The sequence below is a fragment of the Peromyscus eremicus genome, chromosome 1, assembly GCF_949786415.1.
Source record: "Peromyscus eremicus chromosome 1, PerEre_H2_v1, whole genome shotgun sequence".
Classification (NCBI taxonomy): Eukaryota; Metazoa; Chordata; class Mammalia; order Rodentia; family Cricetidae; genus Peromyscus; species Peromyscus eremicus.
Window position 1 is genome coordinate 28,043,013 of NC_081416.1, and position 18,069 is coordinate 28,061,081.

An 18,069-nucleotide genomic window follows, 5' to 3' on the forward strand; every position below is an offset into this window, starting at 1 on the left:
TGGTCTGGTTGGTGAGGGAGCGTCCTGGGCTGTGGGACTACAGGCGGCGTTCAGAAGCAGCTTCTCAGCGGTGGCTTGGGCATAGTCTCCCCAGGGGTTGCCCACTGAGCGATTTGAGTCATAGGTGAAGGTCATAGCATGGTTTGTGAGTTGTCTTCCACAGAAAAGCCTCCGGGCCTTTGTTTTGATTTGGTTATTTACGTTAGCACCCTGACCAATTCTAGTTTTTTTTTTTTTTTCCTTAGAGAAAGCTTCCCTTTGAAGGAAACCATTTGTGGGTTTCTGGCTTTATTTAATTTATTTAGTTAATTACATTTTAAAAAAACGAATGCAGCTTCAGTAGGCCTACATAATATGGCATGTAATTCCTTGTGCCAGAGGCACTGAGCACACGCAGGTTGAGCAGGGCGCGTGCTCAGGCTTGCTGAGCTTCTGATGGTGCATTGGGTAGGGGATTACATTTGGACTTAAGTCGTGGTAGCTGTGCAGTTTGTCTCCCATACTCTGCTTGAGGTTGGAGTAAAGAGGAAGTGTAGCGCAGAGGAGCATTCGCTGCTCTGCCTGCCCCTTCCTTTCCTCACACCCTCCCTGACTTGGCTAGCTGCTGCTAAATGTCGTGTGTCTGAGAGATTTCCCCAGACAGATCAGGCCGCTGGGGCTATATCTTCTGTGTTTGTTTCACAGCAGTTAGGTCAACAAGAACTCAGATGGATGATAACATGTGTAATTACAGCCTTCCCCATGGGGCTAAGTGCAGTTGGTGCCCCGTGGAGGCCAAAGTCTTCTCTGACTCATTTGCTTTGAAAATGCTGCAGCCTGCCGGGCGGTGGTGGCACACGTTTTTAATCCCAGCACTCTGGAGGCAGAGGCAGGTGGATCTCTGTCAGTTCGAGGCCAGCCTGGTCTACCGACTGAGTTCCAGAACAGGCACAAAAGCTACACAGAGAAACTCTGTCTCGAAAAAAAACGAAAACCAAAAACAAACAAACAAAAACCCGAAAATGTTGCAGCCCAAGGACTCAGCCTATCCCCGAGTACTTCTGTAGCCCTCTTGGGACTGGGGTGAGTGACGCATCGAGATTCCAAATGTCCCTTGTTCTAGTTCACGTTTGAGTCAAGGCTTGCCTATCTTCCGGGCTCAGAGAAGCCATGGACAAAGTCTGTGGAGGGCATAGCTAGAAGCTGTGTCACCTCTTGTGAGCATACTAAAAGCACCACCTCAGGTGAGAGCGTGAGGGTAGCAGTTTACCAAACCTCTCCGAGTTTGAGTTTCTTCATCTGTTACATGAGAAAAATAATACTTACCCCATCATTGCTGTAAGGCCTACAAGTCACTTTGCTCTCACGGTGAGACATGTGACCCTGCACAGTGAGACACGTGACCCTCACAGTGAGACACCTTACCCTGCACAGTGAGATACGTGACCCTCACGGTGAGACACCTTACCCTCATGGTGAGACACCTTACCCTCACAGTGAGACACCTTACCCTCACAGTGAGACACCTTACCCTCACGGTGAGACACTTTACCCTCATGGTGAGACACCTTACCCTGCACAGTGAGACACCTTACCCTCATGGTGAGACACCTTACCCTGCACAGTGAGACACCTTACCCTCATGGTGAGACAACTTACCCTGCACAGTGAGACACCTTACCCTCATGGTGAGACACCTTACCCTCACAGTGAGACACCTTACCCTGCACAATGATGCACCTTACCCTCACAGTGAGGCATCTGCACAGTTTGAAACTAAACCTTCTCTTTTTATCTCTCAAATATCACCACGATCTCCAGTACTGCTTTCTTAGCATCCAGTCTTCTGTGGCAGAGAGTCTATCCTAAACTTCAAGGAGAGAAGAGAGTTTCCAGAAAGATGTCTAAATTTATTTACTGTGGGCAGAAGATGCTGAAGGTGCATCCAATGGGTAGAACCATCTGGAAGCCAGGTGCCGGTGTTATCATCTCTGTATATGCTCACTCCTTGCTGATGATCCCTCTGTGAGCCTCTCTGCTGCTCTCCAGAGCTAATCATTTCTCAGCATTCACTGAACTGTGGACTCATGTTGTGGTTATGTGCAGCTTCTCTGATGGTCTGGAAAGGCAGGGAAGGCAAAAAGGCAGTTCCAGACGGGGATCATGGGCACGTTGATGTTGGATGGTACAGATTTTATCCACCATATACTAATTGTATGGCAAGGGGCGGATGGGTGGAGGCATGGTCTTTTCTTCAAAATTCAGTCTGCAAAATAAGTAAGAAGAATGACAGAAAGAGTATCTCACCATCCTGACTATGCAGGAATCTCTGTAATTCAGTGTTCTACAGGGTGCATTTGGAATGCTTCTATCTCCCTCTGTCTGTGCCTGTGCCTAGACAGTTCATGGTCTGCACGTATCTGTGAGTGATATATTTCAGTATCACCAGCAGATACTTCTGAATTCCATAGATACTATGTTTTTTCTATACAACTAGACCCATGATAAAATTTAGTCAATACACTAGAGATGGTAGGAAATTACCAAGGATTCTAATATAATAGAACAATGATAACGGTGTCTTATAATAAGATTGCCAGCATTGTTAGTTTATTAAGGAAGCCTTAAACATACCTACTGCTAGACTAAACAGCAGATCTGCAGTTGGAACAGCTAAGTACTGAGTGGTTACTGGGTGGGTGGTGTACACAGTGTGGACAGGGTGATTCATGTTGTGGGCGGGCGGGTAGGAATCAGGAAAGTGTTGCTCCGTCATGTGTTTGCTGCGTTTTACTGTGTGCGCGCCCCGTGCCAGATTCAGCTTCAGCTGCTACAGGCCCTGCAGTGAATGGTGTGGGTCACGTTGCTGCCTTGTTGATGCTTAACGGTCACAGTGACTGTCACTGGGGGTGTGGAGAACAGCACAGAACGTTAGAGATGGGACCTAGTGACGCAGGTTTTGTGTTCCCTCGGGCAGTATAGATCACTCCCTTTCCTGCACAGAGACTTGGAGAGGTGAAGGCCTGGACACTGACAGAGGCCACATAACTGTCTGATTGCTTGCTGTGGACAAGCCAAGTGCCCCCTGTCACACATGAATCATCAAATGAATCGTTAGGACCCTGGTTAGCCTGTATCACAGATGAGGAAAACGAGGTTATGGGGGTTAAGGCACATGCCTTTTTACTCTGCCAACTTCTACACTATGGGATAATGAAGAAAACAGCAGCCTTAGACTTCTGAGCTTGAATTCAAAGTGGTAAATCTCTGTTTTTATAAATTAACCATTCTTAGGTATTTTGTCACTACAACAGAAATCTATAGTATTTGAACTTTTATTTTTTTAAGGCCGAATCTTCAAGCTAGAATTAGACTACAAAAATTCACTCAGGAGCCTTAATGTGGGCAAGTAAAAACCCAATTGCTGTTTTTAATTTGTGTGGAACTGAAGAGCAAGCCTGGGGCTTCACACACGCTAGGCTTTGCTGTACCAGCGAGCTATTAACCCCACAATCCATTCTTACCAATCATTGAGGAGGTCCTAAGGATCCCCCTTGGAAGCTTGTTGGGGGATGTCTATGTCTTTTGGCTTTTTCTTGGGCATTTTAGGTAACTCATTCTGCCCTGGCCCAACTTGCTGAATCAAGTGTCTGGCCATAACTCCCTTTGAGTAGATCTGAATACAGCTCTGGTGGGCTGATAGCCAAGGAAGCTTCAAAAACAAGGCCTTCTAGGCCAGGCTTTGTGCATGGAGTTCCTCATTCTCCAGATCAGGGCCAAAGCCAGAGATGTGTCTGTTTCATAACCACTTGGGATTGTTTCAGAACATAGCAAATTTTGGCATAGGCTACTTGACTTGCCATGAGCTGGCTGGAGACAGAGCTAATATTTGTGTGCATACCTCTTTTCTACTTTAGTTTTTAAAATTACTTTTCCTTTAGATCACTGGCTAAAAGCAAGACGTTTGACGTGAGATAGACCTGGGTCTCAGTGTTGGCACACTGCTGGCTGAATGCTCTAGGGCCAGTTGTTTTCTCCACATGTGGGTCGCCTTATCCTTAACATGGATATGAAAATGTAAGCCATATACGACATAGGCCTCGAACATAATTGGTAGCTGTTTTGAACAATAGAGTATGGTAAGCCATTCAGACTGTAGAAGCTTGCTTAGGTTATCATGTGAGGAGAGTTTGTTCAGAAAGCTCTTAGACTGAAGTCTACCTCAGGGATGGTTGTGCCAACCTTTGGACATTGACTTTGTCTGGAGCCTAGGTCCCGCTTGGCTGGGTACTGAGCTCCTGTGAACTGGGTGAGTTATGTAACTAATTCTGGGAGATGTAAGCTGAGGGGAAGCTCTAGCTTGTACTCCCTCATAAGGAACCATGGAAATGGGTACATACCACATTCAAGGTCCCTCTTACCAGTGTGTTTAGAATCCTGCTATTGTAGAAAGATACTCAATCTTTTTGTGGGGTGTGCACACTCTTCCCAAACTAGCAAGGAACGTAAAATGTCAGGCTGCAGAGGGCCTTGCAATTCCTGGGCCAGGCAAAGAATTCTACCATTTAAAGCTAATTCCTGAGGTGGGGCCTTTGGGCTGAGGTCATAACCTTCCCTAGGAACTGCAAGGCTCCCCTTAGCCTGGCAGTCTAAGATCACTCCCTGGCCCTGGCTACCAGTTATGAAGTTGAATCAATCCAGTGAGACTTTATGGCTCACGAAAACTGAGTTCTGTGTCATGCTGACACACTCAACTTTGACCTCCTTCCTCCTTGCCCTTGGTTTTATTACTTCCTTAGACCTCAGCTGGTTCCCCGTGACTTTTTGGAGTGAGGTAGCTTCCCATGAAGACTCGTGTCTTGGGAGGCAGGAGGAATTCCCCACACACCAAGCCTTCCTCCTGTGAACCACAGGCATTGTCAAGCCTAACTTTACCTGAGATTCACCTCACCACACGGGCAGCATTAGTGTATAGCCGTGGGGCTGCTGTCCCCAGCCTGCTTGGTGGTAGCTGTTTAGGTGACCAGGATGAAGTCACTTTGCCTGCCCTTGGCTAGAAAAATGATACTTCAGAGTTTTTTTTTTTTTTTTTTTTTGGATTAGCTCCCAGAGGCAGGAGTTTCAGTAGTTTTTGTCATGTTGTTTATAATTTCAAACTTTTAATGATTATTTTTCACATTTCCCAAGATGAACTAAAATCTTCATTGAAGGCAGGGATGGTACATCTAGCACAGTGCCTTGAAGGTAGACCCTTTGCTGTAAATTCAGTCTTGCCAACATAGCCTTAAAGAAACCGTTAGAAAGTGAAGAAGGTAACGGACCCAGGGTTGGCTCATTTTCCAAGGTGCTGGGGTTTTTTTTTTGCTTTTGCTCCTTGCTGTGTCTCCAGTGCTGAGAAGGCCCTGTCATACAGGTGGTGCTGAATAAGGGTTTGCTTGATGAGTGACTGCATGATCGCGGCCCTGTAAGTCTCTCGAGGTCAGGTTGTCTGAGGGTGAGGGAAGGGGGCTTGTACCTCCAAGTCTTTGTTTTTCTGGCAGTTTAACTGTCTCAGGAAGAGGTGAATAGAAGATAAATGCATATACACATTTTGAATTCATGTGTGCATTTTTTCTATTTAACTTTCTTTAACATTTTTTGAGGATTTAATATATGAGCACATACATGTTTATCATACCTACTCTCCCCCTACCCCACAGTTCCTCCGTGTTCCCCTTCAGATTCCCATCTCAAACTCATGTCTTCTTTTTACATAAGTCTTTATTCTACAACTATACTTTTTTTTTTTTTTTAATAACAGGTTTAGGGTCACTTCAAAATCAAGCAGATGCAGGGTTGAGCAACCAAGACTTCCAAATTTTGGCAATGACTAAATCTGCTATAAACATCAACAGAGAGAGATTTCCCATATGCCTCTGCTCCTGTACACGCATAGCCTCATCTTTTAAGCACACCCTCAGTGGTGTACATTGACATGTGACTGCCACTCAGCATCTATACTTAGTTCTGTTCAAATGTTAGAAATGAGAAGCCACGCTGCCCTAAGCACTCATGAGTGTTTCTGTCATCCTCTTACTCTGCTAGTTGCTGTCATCTCTGCTTAGGGTTCAGCCGTTGTTGTGGGTGGATAGAGCCATCTCGTTGTGTGTGACATTTTTCCTCCCAGTTTGTAGCATGAATCTTAAAGAGTATTATTAATAAAAACAAACCTGGGCCAGGTATTGGGGTGAACGCTGGAAGATCAGAGAGGCAGAACAAGCCACAACTTCCTCACCTTGCAATTCCTCAGCTGGTCCTGTTTCCTCAGACTGGAAGCTTCTGAGTCCTCATCTGAATGGCTCTCTGCTGAACTGTGCTGCTCAAAGCCTAAAAGCTTAACCAGCCAAAAGCTTCTAGTTCTTAGTCTTCATGCCTTATATACCTTTCTGCTGTCTGCCATCACTCCCTGGGATTAAAGGCTCACTTCTTGGGATTAAAGGCATGAGTCACCATGCCTGGCTGTTTTCAGTGTGGCCTTGAACTCACAGAGATCCATACCTCCAGAAGGCTAGGATTAAAGGTGTGAGTGCTACCATTTTTTAGCCTCTGTATCTAGTGGCTGTTCCATTCTCTGACGCCAGATAAGTTTATTAGGGTGCACAATATTTTGGGGAACACAATACCACCACACCAGTTTTGTTTGGAATCATTGTGAGCAAATTATAGAAACATTTTGCGAGTTCCCCAAATCTACTGAGTTTTATTTTGATGCTTAAGTCAATGGTTTGTTAGCAGAGATGCAAAAAAAAAAAAAAAAAAAAAAAAAGTTTGCTGTCTCCTTGTTAGCACTGTTTCAAGGAAATGTGCCCCCTCAGCTTGCTCATTTGTTTCTGTTGTTCTGTTTGCTTTGGTTTCTCTTCACTGTTGACTGCTTAGCAAGACACCATGTTTGCTGAGAAGACTGGATATATCACCTTCTGAATGTCAATGTTTTTCAGGTCCCAGACCAGTCGTATATCTTCAGCATGGCTTTCTGGCAGATTCTAGTAACTGGGTCACGAACATTGACAACAGCAGCCTGGGTTTCATTCTGGCCGATGCTGGTTTTGATGTGTGGATGGGGAACAGCAGAGGGAACACCTGGTCTCAGAGACACACGACTCTTTCAGTTTCTCAGAATGAATTCTGGGCCTTCAGGTACATCACAGTTGATTATGACTCGGAATCTTTAGACACATGGAAATTTAGCTGGGAGGTGGATTTAGGAGTAACTCTCAAGTTGTATAAGGAAACTGATGTCTTTTGAACAGTTGTGAAACTTCTCAGGAATTTAATAACCAACATGAAGGTAAATTTAAATAAATGAATGCATAAGTGATTAGATTCAGTTAGGCATTCTTAAGTTATTCTTAACATTCCTGGCATGGGGGAGGAGCTGCTAGGTTAAATATCAGGCACCCCCCTCCCCATAACACACATACTCACATGTTCATTTTACTTCTCTCTCTCTCTCTCTCTCTCTTTCTTCTTCCTGGCTCTATCAATCAACTGCTATGTGACACTTGGCACAGCTATAAACTGTCTGTGTCTGTTGCCTTATCTATAAAATAGGGATGATAAAGGCCTCTCTCATAAACTCACTGGGTCTAAAGTGAAGGATTCAAGGAAGGAGCTTCCACAGAGCCTGGCATATTCTAAGTGCTTTCTAACAACTGGATTGTCACTTTCCTCATTTAAGACACATGCGCGCGCGCGCACACACACACACACACACACACACACACCCTTACCTAGTTAAGGACTACAGTATAGTGCAGCAGGTATTATAGAAGGCTGGCCCTATGGATGCTTCCTTTTGATAAAACTAAAGCTACCTTAGTCATGAATCACAAGAGTGAGAACTTTTACCAAAAGACATTTATTAGAAAATGTTTATTGGAACACCATTTACACTCATAACAACGGATACTCAAATGCATGCCAGCAGTACATTCAATGATCCAAGTATGGTGTATTAACATAAAAACATGAGAATAAACAGCTATAGTCATGTACCAACATGGAGGAAGCCAGGTATGAAAGAAGGTAGGTTACATAATCCCATTTACAGGAAATATGCGAAGTGAATAAAGCTAATTTATAGATGTGAAAAATTAGAGATGTTACCTTCAGGAGATACAATTGGAAGGGAATGCAGGGGACTTCCTTGGTCCTCGACATGGTTCGTGTTCTGAACTCATGCAGGCTTCTTTGGCCATGCTCAGTGTGTGCTAACACACTTCATGCCAAGTATCTGGGCGCTGTTCTACTCTTTTGTGTGCTATTTCATTTGAAGAGTCCTTTGTCTTTTGGATTGTAGTTTTGATGAGATGGCAAAATATGACCTACCTGCTTCAATTAACTACATTGTGAATACAACTGGTCAAGAACAAGTGTTTTATCTGGGCCACTCTCAAGGAACCACCATAGGTATGTATGCAATGAAGAGGGGAAAGGCCATATATATGTCCTTGAAGTGAAGTGATGTTACACAAAAAACGATGTTACTGCAAATACAGATTTTTTTTTAAATGCCAAGCAGAAATCATGAGTGGAGCAAGGAATGTTCAGTCATAATCTACAGAAATTCAGAATTTAGTATAAATTGTTAAGTATCTTAAAACTGAAAGAATTGATGTAAGCTATGTCCTGTTATGTGTTTTCCAATTTAAGCAATGTAGGGATGTGAAAGGGTAGAAAAGTGGGAAGTTTTCCAGTGTCAGAAACCTTAAAGAGTCAATAAGAAAATATACTTTAAATGTTCAGTGCCAGGCTGTGGTGTAGCTCGGTGCAGAGTGCTCGCCTAAGGTGTTTGAACCCCAGGGTTTATCCCCTAGCACCACCTAAAATAAACAAATCAGTAATTAAAGAAATAAAGTTAAGTGAAACACAACTACAAGATGAAAGTTTATACTTTATAGTTTTTGAAAGCTATTTGCATTTTCATTTATGTTGATTATAAAAATAATATGTTTCTGCGCGTGCGCGCGCCTGTCTATGTGTGTGTGTGTGTGTGTGTGTGTGTGTGTGTGTGGTGTGTGTGTGTGTGTGTGTGTGTTATGTGTGTGTAGGCCAGAGCATAACCTTGGCTGTCAGTCCTTCTCAGGCATTGCCCATCTTGTTCTTTTGAGTCTGTCACTGGCCTGGGCTAGACACTGGTTAGGCTAGACCAACTGCCAGGCAGCCTCAAGGATACACCTGTCCCCACCGTCCCAGTGCTGAAACTAGAATTGCAGACCACCACACCTGGCTTTGTGACATGGGTTTTGGGGCTTAAGCTCAGGCTCTGTTTGCATGGCGAGCACTTTATGGATTGAGCTGTCTTCTCAGTTCAATACATTTGTGTTATAAAGAAAAGTACAAAACTTTGCAAAGTTTAAAAAATGCAAGTTAGCATTAATTTTAACAAGCAAGTTTCTCTAATGAGAGGCTGGGCACATGTTCCATAACTTATTAAATTCTGCCATTTTGGTGTTCACTAACACCTTCGTGTTCACGGCACATGATCTGCTCAGAGTACATTCTGCAAGGAGATTCACAAAGTGAAAAGTATGAGTGATTTTCAGGGTGTTAACATGTTGTTAAATTGCCTTCCCCTCCAGAAAAATGGTGCTGCATGTTCTTCTCTATTCTCCTTTATTTATGTTACTTCTTTTATGACTAGGTGAATTGTCTCTTGAAGTCCATTGTTCTAAAGTATTCCAGGGACAACGTTACCCCTTTTATGACTAGGTGACTTGTCTAAAGTCTGTTGTTTCTAAAGTGTTCTAGAGACAAGTAGCATGGAGAGATCTGAGAGAAGTGTAGAAAATATTTTGCAGTGAGAGAGTCTAAATGTGGCTTCCGAGTCCCGGGTGTTCTGCTTGGATGCTTTGCAAATTAGGGAGGGCTAGAAGTGTAGGGTGGAGCTGTAGAGATTCACATTGCTATGGAGTCGGACAACTTCCTGGTTCTCTTTCCCTGGACTTCTTTCCATGCATATTGCAGGCTGAAATCTGGACCTAAATTCTGTGTTTCTGAGCCAGAATGTTTGAGAGGGCTGTTCAAGTGTTCAACATGTGTGGCTGGTTACTGGGCTTCCTCTGTAGGGCACAATGAGTGACCCTCCTGTTTTGTGGAGGCAGTACTAGACAATCTAATTCTTTCTTTTGCCCCACAGGTTTTATAGCATTTTCACAGATACCCGAGCTGGCAAAGAAGATTAAAATGTTTTTCGCCATGGCTCCCGTGGTGTCTCTCAATTTTGCCATGAGCCCTCTGGCCAAGATTGGACAGTTGCCAGACCTTCTTATTAAGGTACTTGGGTCACACCCATCCCCCTTCTCCTCAGCTATTCTCTTCTGAGCTGGAAAGTTAGTCATTAGAGGAGACTGGGCAGTGTCCTCTGTGTATGCTATTACGGGAGCAGTGAGTGAGTGTACTTGCCGCCCTCCTCCTGCAGAGGTGCCTAGGGAACCATGTTATTAACTAGACACAGCTGCACGTATTCATAGTTAACACACTAGCTCAGCTCCCTATCCACCTTACAAAGAAGGTATAAGGAAGTCTTTGAAAAAGTAGCTTAAGCGTTCATAAAGTTGCTTTTCATCCACAGGGCAGGTGGGTACACAGGAGTAGACAGGGGATAGGAGACCAGAAATATGCCATTTCTATGTGCCTGTCGCTAGCCATGCTGAAAATGATCTAAGGTATGATTTGGCTCTTAAGCATATCAGTGCTTCGCCCCTAGAACTATTCATTTCTAAGCTGCATTCCAAGGGGAAACAGCACTCATGAGAAGGAGTTTAAGCTCATTAAGAACGGACAATCCGTTATTCCCGTGCTATGTATTTTATAAACACACAAACACACACACACACACACACACACACACACACACACACACACTCGAAATCCTATAGAGCATTATATACAGTCGATGGTTTGGTTGTAAGTCTAACCTTTAATGGCTGCATTTCCAGCCCTGTAATGGGTTTTTGTCACTGAGGAATCATGCATTGGATTGTGGGCCCAACAGATTACACTGAAACTGAAAACTTCCTATCAACTAGTGGTGGTCCAACATATAGTTCACATATGTGTGGTGATGCTAGCATACAAAAATCTATGGTCACAAGAGTTACATAAAAGTGTAGGGCATATAATTATGCCTAGTATTTATGCCATAGTTAGCTTTAACTGCCAACTTGACACAGCCTAGAGTCATCTGAGAAAAAAAGTCCTAATTGAGAAATTACCTAAATCACATTGGCCTGTGGCATGCCTATGGATATTGTCTTGACTATTAATACAGGAAGTCTCAGCCCACAGTGGGCAGCATCATCCCTATGCAAGTGGCCCTGGGTTGTATAAGAAAGCTACCTAAGTGTTAGCCTGTGAATAAGCCAGCAAGAATCTCCGTGGTTCCTACCTTTAAGTTCCTTCCCTGATTTCCCTCTATGATGGAATGTGACCTGGATGTGTTAGATGAAATAAACCCCTTTCTCTCTTAGATTGCTTTTGGTTAGAGTGTTTTACAGCAACAGAAGCAAAGCAGAATGCCATTCTTGGTAATGATAATAACTATTACTGGCTTATTTATATCCTATCCTTTAAATCATTATTTTAGCACATACTTCTTCATCTTGCAAAAATGCTTATTGTAAAGGCTTGTGACATGATGTGCCAGCAGTGGCCTCGTGAATCTCATGTTCACCACATTTTTTGATTACAACAAGTAGCTGTGTCAAGTGATTGACCTGTCCCATCTAGAGTTGTGTAATGATACTATGTGGTGGTTGCACAATGCTAGTATTCCTTGAGAACTTGGGACTTAGAACTTGCCCCTGTTATTAAGTGACTTATTACTTAGAGGTGGGTGTAACATAGCTTGCTCTCTCTCTGTCTCTGTCTCTCTGTCTCTCTCTCTTGCTTTTGCTCTCTCTCAGGCCACTTTAAAGTCTTTTAAAGGAAGTATATACCGTGCTCTTAATGAGACTCTTAACGAGGTAGAAGGACTATAATGTTGTTATACTTCATTGTCTTTGTAACTGTGACACAGTAAGTTTGGGGTTATAAAGAGCTACAGTTAGTCAGACTCTTGTGGTAGGAATTCAGGGCACCAGCAAACATGCTGATAAAAGTTTGTTTTGACTGGCTTGTTAATAGAAGTATTGATCTGCATTGCAAACACTTCAGAAGTTACAAGTAATTCCTGAATACTAGGTCCTACAGACCCCACAAATGTATTTATGCACATAGAGATGCACCAAGAGAAATATATTGTTTTGTTTCAATGCAGGTGGTATCCAACTCTATAGATTGTTCTGCAGACTGAACATTTCTCCCATGGAGAGCTCACCTGTTAATTGATTTCCTCATTAACATAGGATGTTTTTGATTATGAAGACCTGCTAATATAGTTGACTGCTGTGGTAGACATCTAGCTTGGGGAAGGAGCTCTAGAGTGGATACAGGAGAGTGTGGTTGTTGCTGTAGGAATGCATTTTATAAATCTAGCTTGTTCCTTAGAGTTTATGAGTTAGCTTTGTAAACCTAAAAATGCCACACCTTCCCCCATCCCACTTTAGAAATGGTGTTCTGTAAAATCTGGAGTGGAGATCAGGGATCTGTGTTTTTACAAAACATTCTCTGTGATTTCTAATGAAGACTATGGGCCTGGCATTTGGGAATCATGGTTTCAGACTAGAGTGCTTTCGGGCACACACCGGGAAAGTAAAAACAAAAACTAACAGACAACACACACAAAAAAACCAAACGAATAAATAGTCATAAAAACCGTTGCATTAAGCTGCTGTGAAAAATACATGTCCCTATTGTGGAAGTAATGTGTTCCCCCTCTAATCCTTTGAAAAAATACAAAAGTATAATTTACAAACCCATCGAAGTCAATATGATCATGCCTACAAACACTTAAGGCAAATTCTCCTTTATCTGTGTATATCACATGCATTGATGTGTTTTCTGTGGAGTTTGCTACAGTAGTACTTGGGTCGGTAGTTCTGAGGCACCAGGTCAACTTTGTCCTTCCTCAGCCTGTGATGTGAGCCAATGATACATCATCCTGCTAAATAGAGAACTTCAAAAGTATGTGCAATTGTCCGGTGATTTATGTAGACACTCTAAGCCAAGAGTTGTGAATGGGCTCACTTTCCATGTCACATGACCTTTTCTCCATGTGGAATTTACTTCCTGGTTCTTTTTAGTTACTTCTTGTGTGGCTGTTCAGGAAAGATCATTCAGACCTGATGTCTGGTTTCAGGTTTGAGACATTGTCCGACAGAAGATTGATCTGACAGTGTGCTGCCTAGTTTTTAGTGTCAGCTTGACACAGGCTAGAGTCGTTTGGGAAGAGCAAACCCCAACTGAGAGATTCCCTCTACTGGACTGGCATGTAGGCCAGCTTTGGGAGGTGTTTTCTTAATTAGTGATTGATGCAGGAGAGAACATCCCATTGCAGGTAGTGCCACCCCTGGACAGGTGGTCCTGGATGCTGGAAGAAAGCAGACTGAGCAGGCCATGAGGGAGCAAGCCAGTGACTCGCACTTCGTCATGGCTTCTGTATCAGTTCCTGCCCAGTGTGAGTTCCTACCCTGACTCTTCCTTAGATAATGGACTGTGATGTGGAACTATAAGCTGAAATAAACCCTTTCTTCCCCAAGTTGCTTTGACCATAGAATTTCATCAAAGTAAGAGAAACCCTAACTAAGACAGACAGAGATCACAGGCGGTCTATGGATGGCCGAGTTTTCTGGAAGAAACTAGAATACAATATTATCCATTTAAACTAGTGTGATATTTACACAGCAGATCATATAACTGACATTTTTTAAAGGGAGGAAAGAGGAAGCTACGTTTCGCCGTTCTGTGGATTAGTGATAAGCCAGAACAAGTGGAACAAGTAGTAGTTATAGTGCTGAGCTCAGCAGGAACACTCAGTTTTGTCAAGTTGTTGATATTCCCCAGTCATCCACTCAGAGGCAGAGAAGCAGGCTGCATGTGCAGCTTCATTCATTTGTGTTTACAGCTTCCCTGGGCCCCGCTCCTAGGTTCTAAGGCAAATGGGCTGCATGTCTTGTCCCTCCTGGTGGTGTGCTGGTGACCTTTGACCATTTTGGCTGTAGAATCATCATCCTGGTTTCTGCCTTCATTGTTAGTTGCTGTTTTATCTGTGTACATGTCTGGTTTTTTTTTTTTGTTTTTTTTTTTTTTGTGGCCAGATTTCCCCTCTTTAAAAGGACACTGATCATGTCATTTGAAGGTCCAACTTCTCTATTACTTGACTCATCTGAAAAGACCCAATCTCTGAATAAGGCCAGTCTCAAACCCTGACAGTTAAAACATAAATGTCTGTCTTTTAAGGGGACATAACTCAACCCACAACATTTCTTTTGTAGATATTTGAGTTTTCCATTCTTGCTTGGAATGGTGGGTGTGTGCTCACAACACGTGAGTGGGTGTGAGCAAGAGTGCAAAGGGACAGATCTGAGTTCCATATAAGGTAGACCTGTCTCCTGTTGCATAGTACAAGAAGATCTGCCTTGAGAATGTAGTGATGGCCTGGCTCTACTGGAGCACAGATTCAGTGACTATTGGTTAAGGACAATGTAGACTGAGAATTGGTAAGTTTCTTTTATAAAGAGCCAGAGAGCAAGTGAATTTGGCCTTGTGGGCCAAGTGGTTTCTGTTGACTATTCCTGTCTACCAAAGCAGCCAGGGATAATTCATTTAACTGATACTGTGGCTGTATTCCACTAAAACTTACAGAACCTCATGTGGTGCTGGGAGCAGGGGAAGTGAGAAGTAATTAACTGTCTAGTGGGTTCAGAGTAATTGTTTAATGGGTGCAGGTGCAAGGTGCAAAATGATCAATCTGAAGATGGATCATAGGGATAATGGCACAAACATGAATGTGCTTGCCACTGAACTGAGCAGTTAAAAATGATTCAAATGGTCAATATTAAGTGGTGTACTATCGTAAAAATATTCTTAATAAATTAACAATAATCGTTCATGATGGCTCAGACCTTCGAGAGACTGAGGCAGCAGGATTCTCATGAGTTTGAGGCCAGCCAAGGCTATCCAGCAAGACCCTGTTTTGAAACAAACAAACAAATAGTAAACAGCCTGCAGGGGGCCTGGATTTAGCTAATATTGGATTAGAGAGAAACATACTTAGAGCCTAAACAACTGGGAAGAACCCTTCAACAAATGGTCATGGTCATCTCCCTTTATAATAGTCTACTATAAACTTACGTAGCTTTCTGCCTCTATCTTTTCATTTTGGGAACTTCAGTACATGTCTCTAAGTGCATCTGATTTAGTCCAGAAAGATCTCACAGGTTCCCTGCTTGAATGTTGGTTGATTGCCGTTGTGTTCTGGAGGCCCCTTGTGGAGAATCTTGTATGTCTGTATGTCTAAAGGGATGTTGAAGCTGGTACATCAGGCTGCCATGCTGACCCATTCTTGGGTTTCTTTTTCTTTTACAGGACTTGTTTGGACACAGACAGTTTTTACCCCAGAACGCAGTGCTGAAATGGCTGAGTACTCACGTTTGCACCCACGTCATCATGAGGGAGCTTTGCACAAATGTCTTCTTTCTTTTCTGTGGCTTCAATGAGAAGAATTTAAACACCGTATGTCCATTGACACCGAGACTTGATCTCAGCTGTCAGTTATTATTTATAGATGTGCTTATTTGTATGAGAGATGCAGACCTGGACCCAGACATTGTAGTCTTTCATTTAAGAAACACAACATTAAAATCATGGGGCAGTGGTGGTACACGACTTTAATCCCAGCACTCGGGAGGCAGAGCCAGGCGGATCTCTGTGAGTTCGAGGCCAGCTTGGTCTACAGAGCGAGATCCAGGACAGGCACCAAAGCTACACAGAGAAACCCTGTCTTGAAACAAACAAACAAACAAAACAAAAACAACAACAACAAAAAGAAAGACAACAATGAACTTTAGCAAGTGGTGCCGTCTGCTGCTGCCTTCGAGGTCATTCCTGTCAGCTTCCTACACAGAACCTGGAAAGAAACCATTAACGTGTGGATCGGTCACAAGGCACAATATTTATATAGCATTTATTCTAGAAGTGTGTTCTTTAAAAAAAAAAAAAAAAACAACTGTGTGTGTTTAAATCTGGAGCATCATATACATATATATACAGAGATATATACCATACACGTTAGCATATATTTGTCTATACGTATGTTTTTATGCTTGTTACAAAGTGTAAGTCTCTGGCTTACAACATGCTTGTGTTTCTAAATGTGTTTCTATTTTAGAGTGTTGAATTCTGAAAAGGGTTTTAAAATTCTGCAGTAAAGGCAGGGGTGGTGGTGCAGTCTGGAACCCAAGCACTTGGGGGACTAAGCCAGGAGGACCTGAAGTTCAAGTTGGAGCTATCTAGTCAGATCCTGCCCCCCACAAAATATTCTGCCATGGAGGTGGTAGAGACTTTTTTAAAGGGATATTTTTATTTCTTCCTAATGATTAAAGGAAGACTTTAAGTTTGTAAAGTTTGGAACTTTAGGAAAGCATTAAGAAGATAAAAATGACCTGTGATTGCAGCCTGTACCCCTTAGTTATTTACTTCTCTGTTGCCTTTTCTGCACTCTGCAGGTGTGTGTATTTTTATTGCCTGTATTTGCAGTCAGATGTATTCTGACCTCTGAGAGATTAATATTCTGAAAGACTATATATAGATTAGTATTATTTTATCTTTTGAAGAGGAAAATGTGTTAGTGCATATCAGCTTAACACTGTTTTCATTCTCTAACTCTTCACACTCATCTTTCAGTCTAGAGTGGAAGTGTATACAACACACTGTCCTGCAGGAACGTCTGTGCAAAACGTACTACACTGGGGCCAGGTAAGCACGCCAGGGATACAGATGGGCACGCATAAAGTCTGTGTTGAGTAAAGCTGGTACTGGACAAGCCATGGATTCCCAGAGCAGTCCTCTGCACGCCTTTCCCAAACAAAAACAAAACAACGCATCTGTTTCCTTCCTACAGTCCAGGGTGCTTGTCACTAAGTTGGGGCACTTTAGTTATCCTTCGTGATACACACTGTTGGGCGTGGGCTCACTTGACAGTGGTCAGGCACAGGTTTGCTCTCTTCTCTCCCTCACTTCTTTCTCCTTTATTTCCACCCCAGATTATATATTCCTTTCCTATGCCCCTTTCCTTTTTCCTCCCGATTTTTTTTTATTGTGTACCAGATTTACTTTACTTCATGTTTGATAAAATATGATTCTCCAGAGGTAGAAGCTGTCATTTCAGCACTAACCCACGAACACATCGTGCCTGGAACATCAGTAGATAAACCAGAGCCAAAGCGATCATGTATAATAATGGGAGTCACTAAGTTTAAAATCGAATTTTGATCATTTTATCACATAAGCAGTGTATGTCAGTGGGAGAGCATTTAGAGTTCACATATGGATCAAAAAGAAAAGTATCTTAAAATGGAAATAAAATTATTCTAATGATCCTACACAGATAGTAAGTACACATTTGAGGTAGGAAATGTCTCTGTATTTACTTGATGTCTCTTGCTGAATCATTTCAGAAAGAAGCAGTTCTAGGCAGAATCATTTCTAAAAGAAGGGGGGACTACTTTTTTTCTCCTACCAATGGCTTTACAACTGGCTCCCCTTTTCCCACTTGACAATAAGGGAGGACTTACTTCTACCTTAGAGCATAGTTTTGAGAATGGTCTTTTCCAGCTAACCTCATCCCAGGTGTGAAATACTTTGCTGTTTAAGCTTCAAACCAAGATGCTCTAAAGGTGCCTTAGATAGCAGCTTCTGAGTACCGGGCAGACACACTTGCACCAGAAACACTTCATTCCTCAAGGGTTACACCTTTTAATAAAGCATTCTTTCAAATAAAAATAAGACGTGGGATGTACACTGACTTTAATAATGAAGAGTATGGGGCTAGGAGATGGCTCAGTGGATAAAGGCACTTGCTGCCAAGGCTGATGACCTGAGTTTGATCCCTGGCACCTACAAGGTCCAAGGACAGAATGTATTCCAAGTTGTCCTCTGACCTCTGTATGT

General features: G+C 42.8%; 1 protein-coding gene across 1 annotated transcript in view; it reads left to right on the plus strand.

The window, feature by feature from the left end:
- Lipa (lipase A, lysosomal acid type) overlaps window positions 1-18,069 on the plus strand; it is a 32,900-nt gene that overhangs the window by 7,828 nt on the left and 7,003 nt on the right. The window contains exons 4-8 of the mRNA XM_059258849.1: window positions 6,957-7,155; window positions 8,318-8,427; window positions 10,157-10,293; window positions 15,487-15,633; window positions 16,804-16,875. Of these exons, the coding sequence (XP_059114832.1) occupies window positions 6,957-7,155; window positions 8,318-8,427; window positions 10,157-10,293; window positions 15,487-15,633; window positions 16,804-16,875 (665 nt within the window). The remainder of the gene's footprint in view (window positions 1-6,956; window positions 7,156-8,317; window positions 8,428-10,156; window positions 10,294-15,486; window positions 15,634-16,803; window positions 16,876-18,069) is intronic.